A 23,397-nucleotide genomic window follows, 5' to 3' on the forward strand; every position below is an offset into this window, starting at 1 on the left:
CTAACAAGGAATTGGGTCAATTGAGAGATTGATTAACCCAATTAAAGGGTTCTACCTAGAAATAGTAACAACCCGACTTGAGCTCTTATCAACCGTTTTGGTAGATACCCATTTGGACTTGAGAAATCCAAATTGGACAAAACCACCCTCTGACCGAGTTGTATTGAAATGGGCAACGTAGTGTTGTGAGCTATAATACACCCCAATCGATAAAATAACATAAAAGTCTTTATCCCATTAGTCAAACACCTAGGTCATGGTCACAACCCTAGACCTTTTTATATCTTTGGAAAACATTCAAAAACAATCAACTCTAGTTTTATACCTTTAGATTTGCAATCCTTAGTTAATTTTAGAAGTAAAAACAAAACCCTGTTTGTGGAAGTGCAATCTTGATACTTCACGTATTCACTCCGAATATATACTACTAACTCCCATCTTAGCTCCCTATGGAACGATACCGACTCCTTGTTGGATTTTATTATTGCAAACGACTGTGTCATACCTCGTTAGAGGCGTGCATTTGGACGTGATCAGTACTACTAGTGGTCACGAGGAAGCGTAGCTCATCTTTTACGGAGACTTAGCGGTGAGCTTCTTTCCTTGTTACGATCTGCAGCACCAGAGTCTCCCTCTACCTTGTTTATTATTTTTGTCTATTACTTTTCAGACAATAGTTGTATTAGTCTTGTATATTCTCTAGATTGCTCATGCACTTGTGGTACCATGTTTTGGGGGGGCTTTTAGCATATATATACTGTTGTACTTATTACTACTGTCATTACAGTGGATGTATTTATCATGGTGGTATTTTGTTGAGAAAAGAGTACCCACGGTTGCATAAGATCTTACTTATTTCGTTATTCTAAAGAGGTACTTTTATTTTAAATGTTAAAAAGGGGTAATTAAATTGTAGTTTCACTTGTGGGCTTGCCTAACGACGGCGTTAGGTGCCATCGCAACCTATTATGGGTTTTGGGTCGTGACAGTGAAGTTAAATTTCAAGAGTAATACAAAATTAATAGTTATTAATTTACGTTATATATATAATATGCTTATCTTATGTATAATATTCTAATACTATTTTTATATTTTTGTATTTTTTATTTTAAAATTATGAGTTCTATTTATTAACTAAAATTTTCTACATGAGAAAAGTCGTACATATACACATAACTAAAATCATAAAAAGCAAATAGTTATAAGGGAATAATACTATAAAAAAAGAATTTCAAGCGATAGCGTAAAAATATATATACTAATTAAATATCTCATGTAGAAAATTTTAGTTAATAAATAGAACTCATAATTTTAAAATAAAAAATACAAAAATATAAAAATAGTATTAGAATATTATACATAAGATAAGCATATTATATATATAACGTAAATTAATAACTATTCAAAGTATTGGTAGGTTTCTTATAAAAATAATAAAGGCTTATCTCTTTATACTTTTGATGAATTCAAAATTATAACTTAGTAAAAAATATATTATATTGTTTCAATTTTTAGTAAACTACAAAATGAGAAAATTAATCAAATATTACAGTAGAAAAGAATGTACGAAAAGAGGGGGATAAAGATAATTTAATGATATTTATATTTTGATAAGTTTTAAAAAAAAAGATAAATAAATAACACTCAAAAAATTTATCAATAAATTTAGACAATTTAAGATTTTTGAACAATATAACATAAGTTTAAAAAGAAAAATATTTTCAGAGTAAGAAAATATATATATCTATATTATATTAAAAGAGAAGTCGTATCAAAATATTAAGCCAATTGACAAGTTAATAAAAAATTACATTAGTAAATATTTAGTACTAAGTACTTGCTAATTTAATTTAATAATAAGAATAAATAAGGAACAAACAATTTATTTAATTACTATATGATGTCTATACCTTGATTTTATTATATTTTTGTACACTATATTAAATAATAAAATACAATTACTATTTATTAAAATAATATGATATATTAGATAATAATTTTATAAAATTAATATTGTGTATTTAAAAAATTTAAACCGCGAGCCATCAAAAGAGATCCATAGTTCTGCACTGTCGTTGCGCTTTACAACTTGTTTGGATGGTTGTTACATATCGTTTCATAATGTATCGTATCGTATTGTATTGTATTGTATTGTATCGTTTGATGAATACAATATTTGGATGGATTGTGTCGTTTTGGCGTCGTTTCATGGTATCATGCACCATTAATATGATGAATAAACTTGCAATATTATAAAGAAAAATTATGAGATGATATATAAAAAGGTAGGGTAAATGATAAAATAAAATTATTTAATAATAATGAAGGATGAGATTGAGAGAAAACACAAGGAAACGATGCGACCACATCAAATCGATCGTTACATAAAGTGACACATTTCATCGTTACGTAACGACAGATTTAACGATACGATACAATAAAATTTAAGTAACAATCAAAACAAATATTGTATTTAAAGTAACAATACGACACGATATAACTGGTAACAACAATCCAAACAAGCTGTTAGGGATTTTGGGGATCAATAGCCTGTTTGGCCAAGCTTATTTTTGGCCAAAAGTGCTATTTTTTTGGCCAAAAGCACTTTTAGCCTCAATTTGAGGTGTTTGGCCAAGTTTCTGGAAGGAAAAAAGTATTTTTGAGGAGAAACAGAAGCAGTTTTGGAGAAGCAGAAAAAAGTAGTTTTTCTCCAAAAGCACTTTTTTAAGAAACAGTTTTGAGAAAAATACACTTAGAAACAGCTTTTTAAAGCTTGGCCAAACACTAATGGTTGCTCAGAGGTATTTTTCAAACTAATTAGCCAAACACGTTGTTGCCAAAATTATTTTGAAAATAAAACACTCATTATTGCACCTTGGCCAAACGGCTGTAAAGCTTGAAAAAGGTCGAGGAGGAAGCAAAAAAGCAGTCTTTTCGATCATCCACCCAAAAACTATTTAAAAGAAAGGAAAACGAATCCTTTGATAAACCTCCAAAATCTATTCAGAGTTCAAACATACATCACTTGCCCTGAACCTTTTCTCCATCTAAACAAGCTTTCAGTATTCACACATACAGTTCTTGCTGGGTTTTCTGACTTCAGATTTTTGACAAAGTTGTTATTTGGTCTAAAATCTTTTTACAGTCTGCTATGAGCTTTTCTTGAGCAGAGAGCCGCTGCTCATCTGCATTTATTGCTGGGTCCTTGAAATTTTTTTCCCACCATGGTAAGTTTCTGGTTCTTTCACTGTTTACTTCTTTGCTTCAATTTTACAGTAATGGTTATTCTGTAAAGAATTTTCTAGACAGTTCTGTGTGAGATGGAGGGAAGGAACCTAGCCGACAGGAAGTCCGATGAAATTCATGCCCTTAGGATAAATTAGGAAGTGGGCCCCTTCCCTTAATGGGTTTGTTATACTAAATTAACCCTAAGTGAAAAAAGTTAAAGCGGGGAAGGATGAGTTGGAATTTTAGTGTCTTAGTGCTGAGTTTATCTACTGAAATCTTTAAATTTGTATAGCATTGCATAAAGAGAAATTATGTGTTTATGTTTCCTGACGGGTGGTTGTCTAAACAAGCATCAGTTGATCTTTCATCTCTTGTTTGGGTAGCCGGCTCCTCGATTGATCTTTCATCTCTTGTTTCTCTGTGAGGTGAGGAGCCCTTTACGGAGAATTCAGTTTGTTGGTTGATTTAAGAACCTGTAATCATCACATTTCTAGCAATTATAAATTCATCAAAATAATCAAGCTATTGTTAAGCGCAAGTTAAGCATGTCTGGAAGTCGGATTGACGTGTTGCATACTTAATGCCCAGGATTTATAAAAGATAATCAAGATATTTCTACCTCCACTGATTTTTCGCCTTTTTTTGCTCTATGAGGCGAGGACCTCTCTACGAGGAATTTTTGTTGCTCTCTATTAACATGTTCGGAGCTATTGTTTGGACAGCCTCTGACGTTCTCACTCTTTTGCTGGTATATTTGGAGGATGAGCTTTCAACGACTCTATGTTTCCTTCCTATTTTATCTACACACACAAAATAATTAAAAATTATCAGTGATGCAAATAAATAATTTCTCTTAACTCAAAAAAGATTGAACCGTCATTGACAACAACAATCACAGGTTAAACAACCCACTGTTTATTTATAGAAGCATAGGTGGTTTATACAAGAAACCTGCACACAACCACATGTTCTTTGTATAAACAACGTCGGGTTGTTTAAACAACACAAGATTGTTTATGAAACAAATTCCCTAAACTACCCAGGGTTTTATAAACACCCACAGGTTGTTTAAACTCTTGTGGTTGTTTAAATCAACCTAGGTTTGATTTAAACCAACAATGGACATCCCCAACTTAGGAAATCAAAACCAAACCGTATCCAACTAGAATCAACCAAATCCGGCCCTTCTTCCTCTCACAATTCAAAAAAATTAGAAAACACGGTAATTTACCTTAGATAATTTTCAACAAGAGTTAAGGGGACTGTGATGACGATGTCTTGACGGAAACTGGAGGGTGGCTGTGATCAATCAAGGGACCGACAATTGCACGATTAGCGGTGATCGGAGTGATTGCCGGTGATCGGAGTTGGCTTTTGACAGGAATGACAAGAGCAAAGAGGTGAGAGGGAACAAGAAGCATTTTGAGATTTTAAAGTTGTGGGGTTAGGGTGAGGTAATGGGATCTCTTTTTAATTTTTGGGGATTTTTAGTGTTTATCCAACTCTTTAGTAATTATAATGTGGTCTACTTCTGCCAAACTAGTCTGTGACCATAGATGTAAAGGAAGTCCAAGAGTTGATCCACACTCATCCTCATCTAGATCGCATACCTGACAGTTAGAGATCACCATTTGAGTTTCATTGTTGCTTGCTTCAATTTCCATTTCCTTACCAATATTCATTCAGCTTCTCTTCTAAGGGAAACTCGAGCAGAAACTAGAGACCTGTCATCTCAAAAACTTGTACCCCTACTTTTACTTTCCATTTGTTGCGTAAATAAGAACAAGTTGGTTTGTCTAAGTTGCCTCCGTCAAATCTCTCGACTACATGTCTGCCTAGAAAATCATTGTTAGTTGGTGATGAGTCTCCTTCAGTTTGACTCTTCTCCTCCTGTACTTTTGTCTTAGCATGTTGTGCTCTTTCTGTGATCATCTGCTGTGCTTTATCATCTTTGAGAAGGTGTTTCTGATCACGTTTGGTTGAGCTTCCACTATTTTCTCTATGCCTTTACTTTCAAATTTCTCAATCTTATTCTCGAGGTATTCCTCCCTGGTTTTAGAACACACAGACCTCTGGCAAGATAATCAAAGACTTGCGTTCCCCGCTGTCTTAAAAAGCGTTCGCTTCGTCGCTTTAAGCGAGAGGCGACCAGCCATCGCTTTTTCCTACCTGAGGCGACACGACCAACAGAAGCAATTGCTTCAGTCGAGGAAGCGCGAAGCGACGCAGAAGCGAGAAGAGCAAAATCGATCGCTTCTGTCCAGAGGGGTCCATTTTAAAAAAAAAAAAAGTTTGGGTCTTTTTTTTTTAATTATACAAAATAGACCCAAAGTGAAAGAGACCATTTCTTTCTCTTCTTCCCAAAATCGAACGTTGCTGGCTGCTGCTAGGGTTCCAATCCAGCCACAACAGAGACCTCCAGGTAATTTTTCTTCTTTCTTCTTCTTCTCCTTTTCTCTTCTCCTCTTTTTCTCTCTTCTTTCTTCTTCTTCCCGTCCAGTCGTGTGCACAGCTATGGTAGGCGCTATTTTTTTCCCATTTTATTCTTCTTATTTAGTATTTTAGCATTTATTTGTTAATTTTTATGTGTATTTCAGTTTATAAAATTAATTATCATATATATATATATATACATATATATATGTGTGTGTGTGTGTGTATTTTCAGTTTATTTGATTATGTTTTTAAATTGAACTTTTTCATTATCTATATTGTCTCTTGCAAGGTTTACATTATGTTTTTTAAGAATTGCGCTTCACTTCAATGAAGTGTGCGCTTCGCTTCGCGCTTCGCTTTTGAAGCAAGGCGAGCCCCTGTCGCTTTTTTGTGCTTCTTGCTCTCAAAAACACAGGCGTTCCCCCTGTATCCCGACATGCTTATGTATCTTCCATAATTGATTGTACTTTTGAGTACAAAAATAGGCATAGGAATGTTCTGTAAGCTTTCATCTTTTGCGCAGGTACCTTTGCCTTCAATGCTATGTGGAGGATGACATAGCCATAAAAGCACTTCTCACAGTCATCCTTCTAATTAAATGCTTCTTTCTTTCCACTCAGTCTTACCATATATCTCCATCAGAAAAGTTTGCTGTCATATACGAAGATTTGTGTTCCCAACAGCAAAATAAAATTTTCTATTCATAAATATAACTAGGTTTTTAATCAAGCACCTTAAAGAAATGATTGAGGAAAAATATAGAGTGTTCTGGTTGACAAATGGAGAATACTAGCTTTTACTTGGAACTGTACAGAGAAATCAGACCTTCTCTTTTACTTTTTTGTTGCTTTTCCTTGAATTCTGAACCTTTTTGTTTTGAAGATCTTATAGATGAGTGGGATTTTAATTCACCTTGGTGTAGATTATTATCTTATATTACATGGATCCTTCATATGTCTTGATGTACCCATGTTGAATGGTCAGACATGTGTGCGGATATCTCATATGAACTTTTCAAATTACACTAAAATTTAGGAACATGCTGCACTTGCCTATGTTACATTGATACTTCAAGGCCAAAGTTTTTCACTTGCCTATGTTACATTGATACTTCAAGGCCAAAGTTTTTCACTTGCCTTGACGTACCCCTGTCGAATGGGTGTGGGTACTTCTTGTTTGTTCTTCAAAATACTCTCAAAATTAGCAAAAAAACTTGATGCAATCATATGGGATACTTGCACACCCTGGTGCATGGCACGTGTTCTTAAAAAGATGTGTAACCTAAGTGCTAACCCGTATCAGTTAATCACACATGTATCCTTAGCCGTCTATGCAACATACTCCCTCCATTTTATTTTATATGACAGTGTCTGATGGGGCACGATATTTAAGAAGAAAAAGACTTTTGCAAAAAAGGCTACTCAGTACTCTGTAACTAAAGTTTGTATCTCTGCATGCTATAGTTTCTTTCCCCTCTAACAAGAAGACTTGGACTCTGCGTAGTTTTATATTTCTTGCATAATGATATTCTGCATCTTTAATTAGTTATATTGCGATTGGCTGCAGGTCACAATGTGTCTAAATTGTGGTGATGAAGGTTGGACTAACGCATTTGTTTTCTGTGTGAAATGTCTGGAAGTTGCTGTGCATCGGTAAGTTGAATCAACAGTGTTGTTTTTGTTATAGTTCAAACATTGTACTCTCTTTATTGCAATTTTATTCTCGAGTATGATCTTTCAGTCACGGCTTGGGTCGTGACCGGCACTACGTGAAACTTGGTCGTGGCCGGTGTGAACTATAGCTTTGAAATGGAAATAACTTACACATGTACTTGTGGTGGACAGGTCGGTACTTGTACCAGTGGGAGTTGCAGGTACCTAGCGGAATAGTCAATATGCACCAAGTTTGCCTGTATACCACCGTACTTTTTTTAAAAAAAGAAATGGAAATAACTTACACCTAAATTATTTTAATTGTGGATTCGACTGATATACATTGTGATTTCTTAGACACCCATAGTTCCAGTATAAAGTTTACGCTGGGAATTAGTATCAGCTGTCAGCAGTTCCAGTGGGGTTACTCACAAGGACATCTAAACCTACTGATTTTTTTAATCAGCGTTGAAATTGAACAAACTAGTAGCTCTTTGTATTTTATTAATTCGAATTTAACTTGAACTTGATAGTCCCAACTAATTTACTTTTTCTCCTTGCACTGAACATTCCTCAAAATGTTTGTCTGAGAAAAATTGCCCCTGTTTCTCTCAAGCTTTGGTTGTTTAACTTCATGGATGGTTGTCTTAAATCAAGCACTTCAATTTTTGTTAGAGTTCTCAAAACCAGAAAATTCAATTAATCAATTCACAGCAGCAGAAGTTTCATCTGAATAATTCAGGAGATATACAACCTGAGTGTGAAAGGAAAACTGAAAAGTAATAGGAAAGGAACATACAAACTCTCTCAACTATCAAAGTGGTAACAATAACAGAGCTCCTAAACTTTTTTGATGAGGTAATAAATTCTAATGTTTGAAAGGGAAATACCCCAATTTAGTGTTTATACTAAGTGGAGAAATCGCTCATACCAGCAACAATTATATAGGTATTCCAAGAAAGAAAAAGAGCAAGTACCAAAAAACAAGTTCCTTTCAAGAAGCTCTGAGATGACCCATCTCCAAATAGACCATCCACTAGAACCCCCTTTGATGCATCTCCCTCCAGTAGTCGAGCTCCTTAAAGAGTGGGAAACCAAATGTCGATGAATATATCTTTCAGAAGATCTATATATTATTGGAAGTGGAAATGATATTAACAACTTTTTATAGAAAATTTACTGTAGTACTTCCTCCATTCAAATTTGCTTTGCTCTGTTTGTTTTTTGTCCATTCCTAAAAGATTTGTACCTTTCTATATTTAGAAGTTACTGTAATTTTACATTCCCATTCTGCTATGTCATGACTTGTTGTAGGGTCCAGAGGATACCAAAACAAATTATTTGGTACAAGAATACTTTTGGTATTTTGTTCATATTTATTCTATATCAAAAGTTTTCCTTTATTTCTTTACTTTGTATCTAGTCAAATGTGCCCACAAGTTGGAACAGAGGGAGTATTATTTAGTAAAAGAGACAGTGATTTGGGGAAGATCATTGGTAAAGAACTTTCAAAAAGTTCTCAGTGCAGTTGTTTTGTGATCTTTTTTATAATAGTGGTTGATTCAAAGCCCACGTGAAATCACATTTTGGAGGACAAGGGACCAAACAAAATGATTTTCTTATGCATTATGCAGTTTTGATTGCCATCTTAGCGACAGATGACCTAAGAGAGAGAAGACAAATGCTAGTCAATTGGTGCTGCTGGTGTAGGAAAGACGGGGAGGATGTAGACCATGTATTAATACATTGTAGTTTTGCCACATATCTATGATCCTTGATTATTGTATGTTTAAGTAACATAGTTTGGGAGTTCCTGGTGCGTATCGGAAGTGTCAACAAGTTAGAAAATACAAAAGATGGTCAATATGAAGGGCTTTTGAGAGTTGCTCCTACAGAGTCCATTGTGGAGAGTCAAGAGCTCCTTTTTATTTCATTTATATCTTTTGCTTTGAAATGATATTCTACATTGTATAGGTGAATGAAGTTACTTATCAAAAAAAGCTATATAGATGGATGAAGTTTCGGTTTTGTTGTAAAACCATACTTTTGTATGTTGCAATGCCATTTATTCATTAAATCATTGTCTTATTAAAATGGATCTTTGCAAACTAAAAGTTCTTTGAAATTTGATGGACCTACAAGGCTACAACCCTTTGCCTTCAACACTTAAATTAACCTTGAAAAGGAAGCTTATAATGGGCAATTCAATTTTTTTGAGCTATTCATTGTTTGAATGTTGTACAAAATGTTGGTTCTTTGATCAGAAAGCAACTTCCTGTTCCTCCAGGGTTCTGTTTTCTGTTAGAATGTTTGAGTTATAGTGGTAGAAGAGTTGGGTTCTTATGTTGCTTATTAATTCACATTGGACCAATATCATATGTATAATGCGTCTGATACTATAGTTATTAGAGCCTCTACGATCTTGGTAGAGAATCAAGTAGCTTCTCCCTACCAGCTGATGGCCTTGTGTCATTTGACCGGTTAAAAGTTTTTCCTCCTTCCTTCTTTGCAGTGACCACCTTGGTTACCATGTCTCTTTCCGGTGACCAATCAGGCGGCACCACACTTCTCTGGCAGCATCACAACTTTTTTCATGCGGCTGCTCAAATAGCACTAAGTCATTTTACAGCAGTGCCTTTCCTCTTTCTTATAGCTGTTTTGGTAATGCTGCACTTAATTTTGACGATCATTCCAACTATATCGTGCATATTTCCAGTGATTGTTGTAGAGGTGCGTATCTCTTTTCGATGACCGTTTCAGCGTTCGCTCTTCTTTCCTGTGATTGTTATGATGGCGCCGCTTCTCTTTTGATGATCGTCCAGGTAATGACGTGACCTTTTCTGGTAATCGTTTTCACATCCGCTATCTTGGCGAGATTCCAGCAACCACAACTTTTCTGGTAGCATTTTGTAGATTTCCAACGAAATGTTTCTACATTCTCAAAATAAGCAAATCCAATAATTTGCCTGCTTTGACTTCGAGTTAGGACAATGGGAGGTGACTCAGAGCATTTTCCGGTAGTTATGGGGTTGTACCAAGGATCAACGCTCAGTCCTTTCCTATTTGCCTTGGCGATGGACGCGCTAATGCACCATATTCAGGGAGAGGCGCCATGGTGTATGTTATTTACTGATGATATAGTCCTGATTGATGAGACGCGAGGCGGTGTCGGCGAGAGGCTGGAGGTTTGGAGACAGACCCTGAAGTTTAAAGGTTTCAAGTTGAGCAGGACTAAGACAGAATACTTGGAGTGCAAGTTCAGTGATGTAACTGGGGAAGCGGACAGTGATGTAAGGCTTGATTCACAAGTCATCCCCAGGAAAGGAAGTTTTAAGTATTTTGTGTCTATTATCCGGGGGAACGGGGAGATTGGCGAGGATATCACACACCGTATAGGGGCGGGATGGATGAAATGGAGGTTAGCATCTGGAGTCTTGTGTGACAAAAAGGTGCCACCAGAACTTAAAGACAAGTTTTATAGAGCAGTGATTAGACCGGCTATGTTGTATGGGGCAGAATGTTGGCCAGTCAAGAACTCGCATATCCAGAAGATGGAAGTAATAGAAATGAGGATGTTGAGGTGGATGTGCGGGCATGCTAGATTGGATAAGATTAGGAATGAGGATATTCTAGCAAAGGTGGGGGTGGCGCACAGATGACAAATGCGGGAAGCGAGGCTTAGATGGTTTGGGGAGGAGAAGCCTTGACGCCCCGGTTAGGAGGTGCAAGTGGTTGGCTTTGTCACTTGTGAGAAGAGGTAGAGGGAGGCCTAAGAAATATTGGGGAGAGGTGATTAGGCAGGACATGGCGCGACTCCAGCTCACCTAAGACATGACCTTAGATAGGAAGGCTTGGAGGGCGAGCATTAGGTTTGTAGGTTAGTAGGTAGTTGAGCGTCTTTCTTCCCTGTTGAGGGTGTTAGGCTAGTTTGTAGTGTCTTTAGATTGTTAGTGGTACTTGTTGTGTTTGCATTGTTTTCTGCTCCGATTGCCTAGTACCTTTCCATTATTCTGATTATTGATATTGCTTTTTCCATTTATTTTTCTGATTCTTAGGTTGCTCGCACTGTCTTCTTGACATATGTGGTTGTTATTGTTGCCACCTTTTCATCTCCTTGTGCCGAGGGTCTTTCGGAAACAGCCTCTCTACCCTCCGGGGCAGGGGTAGGGTCTGCGTACACACTACCCTCCCCAGACTCCACACGTGGGATTGTACTAGGTGGTTGTTGTTGTTGTTGACTTCGAGTGTGCTAGAATTTTAACGTTTCGCATACTTAAGTTCTTAATTTGGATATTATTTGACATTACACAAATATCATACAGAAATGTGTGCATTGTACTAATCACATTATTAAGCCTTCATTAATGTCTCTTTCATTCTCTTAGTTTCTCATGATTTTTCTCTTTTCTTTAGGTCTTTGAACTAACAATTTTCTTTTCTTTTAAATAATAATTTCTGTGGCATGACTTATTAGTTGCTGTTAAAGGTTAAATACCAAGATGGGTTACAGGTTATCCTTTTTTGTTTCGTTATATGGTTTGTTGATCTTGCTTATTTTTCAGCTACTGCCTTAAAAAAGTCACCTTCAAGGAATTTGTCAACTGGGTCTGTGATGACTGTGAAGTGAAGGAGCCAGACGGACTAAACATCAAGAAATCTGATGCCATCTCAGTAGAAAATGGGGATTGCACTAGTTCAAGACATTGTAAAGCAACTTCTAAAGCAAAAGTGGATGTTCCTGAGACAAAATTAAAGAGTTGTCAAGGTAGGGATCAGCAACTTCATCAGCCAGGTGCTGGGATTGATTTGGTAGAGAATTGTCGGATAGCGGGTGATAGTCCAGTTGTGAAGACGAGCAAGAAGAGATCTAATCCTGCTTCATTAAGAGATGAGAAATATGAGCAAAGACTAGTACGTTGCTCTTCTGAGCAATCCCACGAGTCACAGATAAGCATTCAGTGCAATGAACGAACTCAATCAGCTAATGTTTCTCCATTGCCAGCTAAGCGATCAAAGGAAGAAGTTACCGGCCCACTGGCAAGGGAAGAATTGCAAGCTCGTCATTTGAAGGAACCTTGTGAGGGAGATGTTCAGCCTGGCACACAGGATGATTCTTCTGGCATGATTGAAAAGACAATGAGTATGTCGTCCCGTAGCAATCATCATGAAGAGGAATCGACGATTGGAAATGATAGAAGATTAACACCTCAATCTAGAACTGTTGTTAATGGAGATCCTTCTCAATTTTCAAAAGGTGAACAGCCAAATGAACCCAAACATGGTGGCCAAGACCGAGCACAACCTCTTATTGATTTCATTTGGAGGTCAGGAGATATGTCATGAATTTTAACTCGGGAGATAATCTAACCGATGGATCTATTATTGTGCAAATGAAAATTTATTCTTATTGTGATCTGACAGGGGTAGTTTTAACATCTGGAACAAAGAGTATGAGACATTTTATGGACAAGCTCACCTTTCAGTTAAAGCATGCCAAAAGGTTTTTGAAGAAGCAAGTTTGCTTCCAGCTTCGCTTCAACTGGAAATGCTTCCAAAATCTGACTTATGGCCTAAGAGTTTCACTATATCAGAGCCGACTGATGATAACATTGCATTGTATTTTTTCCCATCGGACATAAGGTAATTACTTGTATATTTTCACCATTCACCGGTTATTTTGATCAAGTTTTGGTTTATTCTCCTCCTATTTTTCTTGCTATAGATGGGAAAAGGTGTTTGATCAGTTGGTGGAGAAGATGATCAGTAACGAACTTGCTCTTCGAGCAATAGTAACTAATGCCGAGCTTTTGGTTTTCACTTCTACGGAACTACCCCTGCTATACTGGAGTGAGTTATTATACACGTACTTTCTATTTTGGTTTGTCCCGAACTCCCCAATACGATACTCTATAACTTTCTAACAGTGGGACCATCTCTAGTTCTCAATGTTTTCTTTATATTCTAGTAAAAGTTTTAAAAAACAAAAGAAAACTTGGAGACTTGTCTTTGATTGATAGGAGATTGGTAATGGGAAGTTGAGGATTGGTGGTCAGTGGATAGATTGGAGTTCCAGAAGGTATGATTCCCAAAAAATGTTTAGGCAGAGAGACAGTGTCTTCGTGTGGGCTAGAAAAGGGGGAGACTTGAATATTTTTTAAGCCCAAGCACAGGGCAGACTGAGCACAGGGCAGCCCAAGCACATTCAATCCTATTGAATGAAAGTCAGTTTCTTTAGAAAAAAGTTGCTTCTTATTATATATCCTTACATTAAGCCAACAAATTAACCAATCATCATTCCTGCTTATCAAAGGTGAAGGTTGTATGCCTTGTCATATTGCCACTGGGTTAATGCTTTATGGACAATTTCTCTTAAATTTAAAAATTGTTAATTCTCCTAAAAATACTTTTAGCTGGAAGTTTGGACCCACTTTCAGTATAATATAACCGTGCCAAATCAAATGAGATAATATAAACTAGAATTGTGGGAGTAGGAGTATTTGATTAAAGATGAGTATGTATTCTAGGTTTGCATTACCTTCGTTATCCAAGGTTCATTGTTAAGCTGTTTGAGAAAATCAATTGGCAGGATTCCAGGGTAAGCACTACCTCTGGGGTGTTTTCAGAGCAAAGCGAGATTCCAGTAGGAATACTATGATGCCAAATGGGAAGAGAGAATCTGCGACTCATCCAACTCCTGGGAATGAATTGGCGGTCAAAGATGGTGGAGATGTCGCAAATGCCAAAACGTGGGATCAGAGTCCTCTTAGCCCTTTGAGCAACAATGCAAGCCTTGGGTCTGCCACTTCCTGAAGCATCTCTGCTCTTGTTGTTTTGACGCATTTCCCTCACTTATATGATCTAGCATGCTATTTAACTGGTTGTTAATGCATATATGGGCTGAGGGCTGAGAATCTGGTGGTTAGGATGAAACAGCTTTTAACAAAATGTCCTGTGAAAGGTACCTCTGATTTAACAAAAGCCTTCTGTTACCTGTTGATTTGAGGATCAGTGAACCTGCTATATGCAGGAGCATGGTTTTACATGGCCATTTATTTCGTAATTTCTCCTAATATGATGATCAAGTCTAATCTTTTGCAGCTGTACATGATTGACCGACATTATTAGTCCCAAGTCACCCAATGGTATGACAAGGAAGAGAAGCTTTTACACCGCTCTGTTCCCCCCCCCCCCCCCCCCTTTTTTTTGCCTTTCTTTTTGTGTGCTTTTCTTTCATCTTTGAGAGGATGTTTTGTAAATGAAGCTCTCTTAAATGTAGGGTTGAAACGAGGGCAGGACGGGACGGGGCAGGTGAAGCCTTTCCTACCGCAGATTTAACATGGCCTGCCCCGTTTTACAATATTCCTCTTTTCGACATGCCTCGCCGCATTTAACTTTATTTTCTTTTCTTCTTTTCTCTCCATTTTTCAGTTTGCATGTTCTTATTTGGACGTGTGTGAAACTAGTGCCTGAATGTTGCAGAATGAATCAAGCAAAAATGGATAAAATAGTAAAAATTAGAGAAAAATGCTAAATGGACTAACTAGGTTACGGACTTACGGTTAAGAGATACTTTTGATTCATAAAAATAGTGAAAAGGAGAATAGTTACTTTTTATAACGTTCAAACTCTAGCTGAATCACCCCAAAGAGCAAAATGGATAAGGATTTAGTACAAGATTATAAGGCAAATCTGATCAGGACTAGATGGTGACATCCCCAGAAATTAACATGCGAAATGCGTAACTACATAAACTTATACTAAAAATTATTGAGGACTAAATTGTAACTTTACAGTACTTTTTAACGCACTAACAACTAGGTACTCCTCGAGAAGCTTTGAGTCCAACCACGATCAGCTCTTTTCTATTCTTAGACTTGATTTTGCATCATTTCTCTCCTCTTGAAACCTTGTCCTCAAGGAAGAAAGCTGGAAACCTGGTCTTCAGTACATGATAGTCTTCCCAAGTAGCTTGTTCCTTTGGCATGTTTTTTCGCTGAATTAGAAGTTGAGGAACTGTTGCTCCCAAACGCACACGCAAGTATATGTGGTCGACAAGTAATATAGGATTGTAAGTCCAGATATCGTACTCACAGAGACTTGTGATTAACTATCAACTAAATTAAACTAAGATAATTAATCTATTCAAACGATTTTCTCAAGATTATTAACTACAACTAATCTAGAGTAGCAAACAAAAAGATTAAAAGGAAACAACTTGGCGAATATTAGAGACGAATTCAATGAGAGACGATATTCTAGAGCTATGGGTTGGCTAACAATCTTGCTGAGTTTTCCACTTTAGTTGTCTAATTAATTTATCTAGTTTATTGATTGACAGGGTTAATATTACTTATAGCCTTCTCCCGAAGTACTACTCGTCTATTCAAGCTAACCTAATGCCTATATTCCTATGGAATTAGAATTAACAAGAACGCATTAATAATTCCTGTATAGTAACCAAGCAAGGCAATTAGGTATATTCCTATCCTAACCGCAAATCCGTTCCCGATGCTCAAGTTCAAGATCTCGCTCTACTCAATCTTATATGCAATCTAGAATTCCCTCTCTCGAGTTCAATCCTAGATTCGTAGAGGGTATTCAATTGGGGATTAAACAATCAAATAATTAAGCGCGAGATTGAATAAATAAACCAATATGATAAAATAATAAGAACAATTCAAGCTTCAACTACAACGTTCATGTAGCACCCACAAACTCTAAAACTAATAAACTATGAATTAAATGAAGAGAAGATAAGAGAAAAAAAACTAGTTAGAAGCCTCGTCCAAGCGTGGTATGTGTTCCTCCACGTGAATTCTCCTTCAAAGTATGTTAGATATCCTCCAAATTAGGTTTAGGACCCCTTTTATACGAGTTGGGACCATGTAAGGCCGAAATAACTTGTCCCGATCAAAATAGAAAAACCACCGCAACACAGCGTCCAGGGAAACACGTCACGCTGGCCTTGGCGCTGAAACCAGTAAGCCTGTCGCCTAACTTTTGCATTCCTTGCATAATCAAATGCTACTTTGTCTCTTCAAATAACTTAATTCGGTACTTCTTTGGAACCCAGCAACCAAACTTCTCTTTCCTCACATACTTTTATCTCAATTCCACGTAATGCACGTATGCCATTTAGCTATTATCTTCCATTATTTTGTCTTTGACCTTTATTCTCTTCGAGTGTTAATGTGTTTTGCTCCAAATTTTATCTCCACCATACCGATTTATTTTTACACAGTTAAAATATTGTATTAAGAACAAAATAATATAATTATACTCAAAGGATGATTAAAAGTATTAGAATATGAGGCAACAATGGGTAAATATATGCATTTTTTGCCGAATATCACAACCCCACACTTAAACTCTTACTCGTCCTCGAGTAAGCATTAAAACCACTCTCAATAAATCAAGCCTAGAAACACCACCACTTCGGTTGATACTAACAATTAGGCTCTATAACAACTCAAACCATCAGATATACACTTCCTGATCATCGTGCAAGATATACAAGTCACAAACAAACAACAAACTTCTAACCTCCTAACCTCAGAAACGAACTCTAACTTACCAAATTTAAGCTCGCTCACCTACTCTGTCAAAGAAGCTAATAGCATCACCTATCTATCATGAAACAAGTGCCCTCACAAGAATAAAAAGTTTATACACTCAAATCAAAGAATGGACATAATTTAAAGACTTAACAGCAAATAACAACTCTCCCCCTGGCAAATGAATTCACATGTATGCACAAAGAACCATAGGTTTGCCCATTATGTACATCTCTATTAATTAAGTATACTTGAATAGAATCAAATATGACTTTAAAGAAATGTAATGTATGCTAAGGGACGGGTAAGAGAACTATATAATAGTGACTTATACTTCCCTAAGCACTCCGCATTTTTAGACTTCATCATCCATTATTTTCATCTCTTCAGTTTATTTTTCAGCCCTCTCTTCATCTATTGTTTCACAAGTATTTCCTCATATAAAGACCGTTTCATTTATTTTAAGCAATTTTTCTTTTATCTTTTTTTTCCATGTAACATTCTTTTCAAGAGGGTCTTTTCATCACTTTTCAGCTATCGTTGGTCACCAGTTTTCACTTACTCATCCCTTTCTTCAAATTTATCAATTAATAACACAGTTTAAGCAACAGTGCTCTAGGAAGCAGGGTGCAAAAACTAGGAATTCAACAAAAGGATTAAGACAAAATACGACTTCCAAACAAAAGGCTACAGGTTCAAAGGACTAACTAGTGGTACAATATCTGAAAAAGCTAAAATTCACAAAACATATCAAAGAAAGCCTATCATCATCTTCTAAACAGAGCAATACTTTTATTTCACTTCAATAACATGCATGACAAGTTCTAGACTAAGTTGCAAAACATGGAATATATGTAAGAAATCCTCACCCCACATGGAACATGTATCAACCAAGATGGATCAATTCTACTCTAAGACATACGAATGATAAAATAAGAATACGTTATATACAGAGTCACAACCCTGGACTTAGGTGTCAAAACATCTGCCATTTTGTTCATTACTCAAGCACTCAGAGGAAGTACTACTCAAGCTCAAGCCTAAATATGTTAGTATCAAACAAGTCAAAAAAGTTTTTTTTCTCCCTCTTTTTCTTCTCCTAAAAAAAATCTAATCCTAAAAATAAAAAAGTTTACCCGATTCAAGTTACATCCCCTGGAAAAGAACCGATGAAAAAAGAAATTGATGCCCGATAGGTCATCTGGAGTTTTAGAACCTAATTCTGTGTTTTGAAGTCTCAAATATCTCATTTTAGCCTTCCTCGATATGTGTACGCAGTCTAGGTATTTTTTTCGGAACTTTTATGTTAAAAACTGATAGAATATGACATTTTGCCTTAAAATCCATTTGAGTTGATTCGGCCAACAGTTTGAGAAAATGGACCTGGATCCATATTTTTTACGGTCTCGGTGGATCCGTATCATGATTTGGGACTTGATCAAATGCCGAAATCGAATTCGGAGGTCCCTAACCCGAGTTATTGTGTTTTGTTGAAAACTTAAGGTTTAAAGGCTTAAATAATCTAAAAGATTGACCAATATATGACTTTATTGATATCGGGTTTGTATTTTGGTTCCAAAACCCAGTATAGGTCCATTATTATATTTTTGACTCATCTATCAAATTTGGTGAGAAACAGAGTTGGTTTGACGTGATTCGGATGTCCGGTTGTTAAAATAGAAGTTCATGAGTTTTCTTGAAAATTTCATTTGATTTGGTGTTCAATTCGTAGTTCTAGGTTTTATTTTAATGATTTGATCATGCGAGCAAGTTTGTATGATGTTTTTGGATTTGTGTGCATGATTGGTTTGGAGCTCCGGTGGCTCGGCCGAGTTTCAGATAGACTACAGAATGAATTTGGACTTAGAAAACATAGCTGGTGCATCTGGTTCTGGTACTAGTCTCTAATCTCGTAAATACAAAGTCAGTGTTCGCAATTGAGAATGACCCAAGGTCCTGTCAGGTTCGCATTTGCGAACCACTTCTTCGCATTTGCGATGAAGGTCTGAGTCGGCAAGGATCGCAATTGCGATTAGGAGGTCGCATTTGCGGGGAGACCACAGTTCGCATTTCCGAACATTTCATCGCAAATGCGATGAAAGGAGAGGTGCGAAGACTTCGCAATTGCGAGGTATTTTTCGCATTTGCAGGGGTTCGCAATTGTGACATCTGCAACTGAACATATATGAGTTAGACGGGATTTTTGTTCATTTTTCAAAATTTCAAAACTAGAAAATCCTAGAGGCGATTTTCCCATGAGCCCTTCTTCCCCAATCCATTGGTAAGTGATTCTAACTTATTTTCTTTCAATCTTTCATTACATTTCATGAAATTTCAACCTAAAATCTAATATTTTTATGGTGGAAATTGGGGGGTTTGGGTAGAATTAGGGATTTTTGTAAAAATTAGGATTTAGACCTCAAATTGAGGGTTAGATTTCAAAATAAATTACATAACAGTTCTCGGGAGTAAATGGGTAATCAGGTTTTGGTCCGAATTTCGAGTTTGGACCAAGCGAGCTTGGGAGTTGACTTTTCAATAATAACCTAAATTGAATCTTTTACAATCGTGGGTGGTTCCTAAGTCTTATTTTGAATCGTTTGGTTGGTAATTTGCTAGATTTTGTTGGTTCAGAGACTTGTTTGAAAGGCAAAGCTGTGGTTTAGCTTTGAGTTGATCTTTGGAACGAGGTAAGTGTTGAGTTTAACCTTGACTTGAGAGAATTAGGGACCCTCAGATTATGTGCTATGTGAATTTCATGTGTTGCGGTGTATATGCTAGGTGACAAGTGCTTATACACCACCGAATTACTTATTTTTCTTGATTTTCCGTTTTTCCTTAATTATCTCCTTCCCTGTCTTAACTGTTATATGCTCTAAATGCCTTCCATGCTTAGTTGCTACCTGTTAATCAGTGTTTCCTCCTGTTAATAATGTCAGATCTTTTCATATTTTTGTGATTCCCTGCTATTTGCTTTAATTGATTTACTCGCACCTTCTAATTGTTGTTTACTGGACTTGTCTTGCTAGGTGGTATTACTTATGTGAATTCCCATGTTGTATAAGGTTCCCTTTCTGGTTTAGCATTGTATTCATTGATTGTAGAGGTTCTTGTGATTTGAATTATTGATGTGACTGTGCTCGTTGTGTATTTGGTACTGATATGGTAGGATCGGATTATGCGCCGCAACAGTTAAAATAAGGGTGGATTGATATGGTAAAATAAGGGTGAAATGTGATATTGATATAGTTATCGGTGGGATCAGGTTGTGCGCTGCAAATTTATCTATTGATTTTGATTGTTGATATTGTTACAGTGGAATAATGGAGGATTGTATTGTACGGTGGGATCGGGTTGCACGCCGCAATAAGCTATGTGTTTTTATTTCTTGAGCTGTGTTGGTTTTCAGTATTTTCACTTGAAACTCTAAGGATTGGTAACTCTGAGCGTCACTGGCTTATTTCTTGAGGCTGTAACTATTATCTTCAGTTTACTGTCCTATTTTGTTCCGTATTTCCTTTTATGTCTTTATTATATATACTGTGTACAATAATACATAGGGTCAGTTGTACTCATACTACACTCTCCACTTTTTGTGCAGATTTTGGAGTCGGTCCCAGCGATGGTTATTAGCATGCTCGGATTGGACAACTTGTGGAGATTTGAAGTACAGCTGCTCAGCGCCCCCAACTCCTGGAGTCCCCTTCCCCTTTATTTGGTCGTGTATTTTCTTTTCAGACATCGTTATGTTATTTCAGACCCTTATTTGTACTATACTAGTAGCTCGTGCATTTGTGACACCGGGTCCAGGGATGCATCAAACGTTTGGCTATTTAAACTTCCACATTATTACTTTGGATTAATGTAGTAGTTTCAATTCTTTCTCATTAAGTAATATTAAATTGTTAAAAATGGATAAAATGTTCTAACGTTGACTTGCCTAGCAAGTAAAATATTAGGCGCCATCACGGTCCTGATGGTGGAAATTTCGGGTCGTGACAAGTTGGTATCAGAGAACTAGGTTGAGTAGGTTTCACGAGTCACAAGCAAACTTAGTAGAGTCTGGAGGATCAGTACGGAGACATCTGTACTTATCTTCTAGAGGCTTTGGAGTTAGGAACAATTTCACTTCTATTTTTCTCTATCATGCGCTTTTATTCTATCATTCATTATTGAACCCTTCTATTCTTGTTCTCTCACAGATGGTGAGAACATACACTGCATCTTCAACTAGACAGCAATTAGAGCCCCTAGCAGCAGCTCCTACAAGGGGCAGAGGTCGAGGCCGAGGTCGTGCCAGAAGCTGAGGCAGGGGCAGAGCTCTGCCTAGAGCTCGAGCAGCAACATCAATAGTGGAACCTCAAGTAGATTTTGATGAGGAGGTTCTAGCTCAGACTGTACCTATTGGACCAGCTTAGGTCCCGGAGGGGTTCATTGCCACCCTAGTGCTTAAGGACGCTTTGGTCCGTTTGGTGGGCCTTATGGAGAGTGTGGCTCAGGATGGTACATTTCCTATGGCACCGGCAATCTCTCAATCCAGGGGAGGAGCACAGGCCCCCGCTACTCATACTCCGAAGAAGATGACTCCTTAGTATCAGACTCCAGCAACCCTGCCAGTTGGGGTAGTTCCGCCAGTTGTTGCGGCACATGCCGGTGGTGGACATGCCATATCTTATGAGGGCTTATTGAGATTGGACAAGTTTACCAAGATCTTCCCAAATCACTTCAGTGGAGAAACTTCTGAGGGCCCACTGGATTATCTTGACCGTTGCCATGAGGTGCTGCGCAACATGGGTATAGTTGAGACAAATAGGGTCAATTTTGCTGTGTTTCAGATGACGGGTTTTGCCAAGAGATGGTGGAAGGATTATGTATCTACCAGACAAGCGGGGTCTCCTGCTCTTACTTGGGACTAGTTCTCTCAGCTATTTCTTGAGAAGTTCCTTTCTATCACATTGAGAGAGAGTTACCGCAGGCAATTTGAGCGTCTCCAATAGGGCAGTATGTCAGTCACTCAGTATGATACCCATTTGGTGGATCTAGCCCGTCATGATATTCTTCTGCTTCCTACCGAGAGAGAGAGAGAGAGAGAGAGAGAGAGAGAGAGAGAGAGAGAGAGAGAGAGAGAGAGAGAGAGAGAGAGAGTGAGGAGGTTTATTGAGGGACTCGCTCACCCTATCAAGCTTCAAATGGCCAAGGAGACTGGGGGCGAGATTTCTTTTTAGACGGTTGCTAATGTCGCCGGGTGGATCGAGGATGTTCTTTCCCAAGAGAGAGGGCATGGTTCTAATAAGAGACCTCGTTATTCCGGTGGTTTTAGTGGTGCCTCATCTGGAGGCAGGGGTACTTTTGGTAGGGGCCATCCCCCCAGGCCATTTTAGTCAGCGCTTCAGGCACCCTGCAGTGCTTTAGGGAGTTGTGGTCCTTATGTGCCTCATTTTGGGCAGCTAGCCTATAGTGTACTGCCAGCTCTTATCAGTTCACCTCCTATTTAGAGTTATCACCGTGATTATCCGGCCCATTTGGGTCAGTCTCAATTTCAGCAGCCACAACACCAGGATGGTTGTTTTGAGAGTGGTGGTTTTGGGCATATCAGGAGGACTTGTCCGAGATTATTGGGTGGCACACCATAGCAGAGTTCTTGTGCCATGATTCTAGCATCGGTTGCACCGTGACCGCTCAGTCAACTAGAGGCAAGGGTCAGAAATCCAGAGGTAGAGGTCAAGACGTTAGAGGTGGAGGTCAGGCCGCTAGAGGTGGAGGCCAGGCTGCTAGAGGTGGAGGCTAGCTAGCTAGAGGTCATCCTAGGGATGTAGTTTAGAGTGGTAGGGCCCAGCCTTGATGTTATGCTTTCCCAGCTAGGCCTGAAGCTGAGTCATCATGCACTGTTATCACAGGTACTGTTTCAGTTTGCCATAGAGATGCTTCAGTTTTATTTGATTCGGGCTCTACTTATTTCTACGTGTCCTCCTATTTTGCTTCATATTTGGTTATACCTCGTGATTCTTTGAGTGCTCCTGTGTATGTGTCCACACCTATGGGAGATTCTATTGTTGTATATCGTGTTTATCGTTCGTGCATGGTTACCATTGGGAGTCTTGAGACTAGCGTAGATCTTCTACTTCTCGATATGGGTGATTTTAATGTCATTTTGGGTATGGATTGGTTGTCACCTTATCATGTTATATTGGATTGTCACACCAAGACGGTGACCTTAGCCTTGCCGGGGTTGCCTCAATTTGAGTGGAGAGGGACTCCTGGCCATTCTACCAGTAGGGTTATCTTTTATGTGAAGGCTCGACATATGGTCTAGCTTATTTGGCTTATATCCATGATTTTAGTGCGGAGGTTCCTTCCATGTATTCAGTACCAGTTGTTCGTGAGTTTCTAGAGGTGTTTCCTGCAGATCTGTCGGGGATGCCACCCGACAGAGACATTGACTTTTGTATTGATTTGGCTCCGCACTCATCCCATTTCTATTTCGCCATGCCGTATGGCCCCGCCAGAGTTGAAAGAATTGAAGGAGC

General features: G+C 37.8%; 1 protein-coding gene across 5 annotated transcripts; it reads left to right on the forward strand.

Moving 5' to 3' along the window:
- Positions 1 to 2,880: 2,880 nt before the first annotated feature.
- On the forward strand, positions 2,881 to 14,734 carry LOC107816399 (PHD finger-containing protein 1). 5 transcript variants are annotated; one of them, XM_075225122.1, is made up of 8 exons: positions 2,881 to 3,227; positions 6,188 to 6,245; positions 7,231 to 7,316; positions 7,509 to 7,537; positions 11,879 to 12,640; positions 12,738 to 12,956; positions 13,039 to 13,163; positions 13,903 to 14,411. In XM_075225122.1, the coding sequence occupies exons 3-8, from the start codon at positions 7,293 to 7,295 to the stop codon at positions 14,124 to 14,126; spliced, it is 1,383 nt and encodes a 460-aa protein (XP_075081223.1). In that variant the 5' UTR covers positions 2,881 to 3,227; positions 6,188 to 6,245; positions 7,231 to 7,292; the 3' UTR covers positions 14,127 to 14,411. The 5 variants fall into 5 exon arrangements, 4 of the variants coding, with proteins under 4 accessions (XP_075081223.1, XP_075081222.1, XP_016497602.1 ...); XR_001654945.2 differs by lacking the exons at positions 6,188 to 6,245; positions 7,509 to 7,537 and adding exons at positions 14,415 to 14,458; positions 14,593 to 14,734 and having other exon boundaries at positions 2,882 to 3,227; positions 13,903 to 14,274; XM_075225121.1 differs by lacking the exon at positions 6,188 to 6,245.
- The last annotated feature ends 8,663 nt before the right edge of the window (positions 14,735 to 23,397 follow it).

This window comes from Nicotiana tabacum, chromosome 11 (genome assembly GCF_000715075.1).
Source record: "Nicotiana tabacum cultivar K326 chromosome 11, ASM71507v2, whole genome shotgun sequence".
In the NCBI taxonomy this organism is placed as follows: Eukaryota; Viridiplantae; Streptophyta; class Magnoliopsida; order Solanales; family Solanaceae; genus Nicotiana; species Nicotiana tabacum.

Excerpts from the sequence above, each read along its gene's own strand:
- LOC107816399 (XM_016642115.2), top strand. Across the intron at positions 7,317-11,878 it reads CTGGAAGTTGCTGTGCATCG|CTACTGCCTTAAAAAAGTCA; the intron begins GTAAGTTGAATC and ends CTTATTTTTCAG. Across the intron at positions 13,164-13,902 it reads ACTACCCCTGCTATACTGGA|GATTCCAGGGTAAGCACTAC; the intron begins GTGAGTTATTAT and ends ATCAATTGGCAG.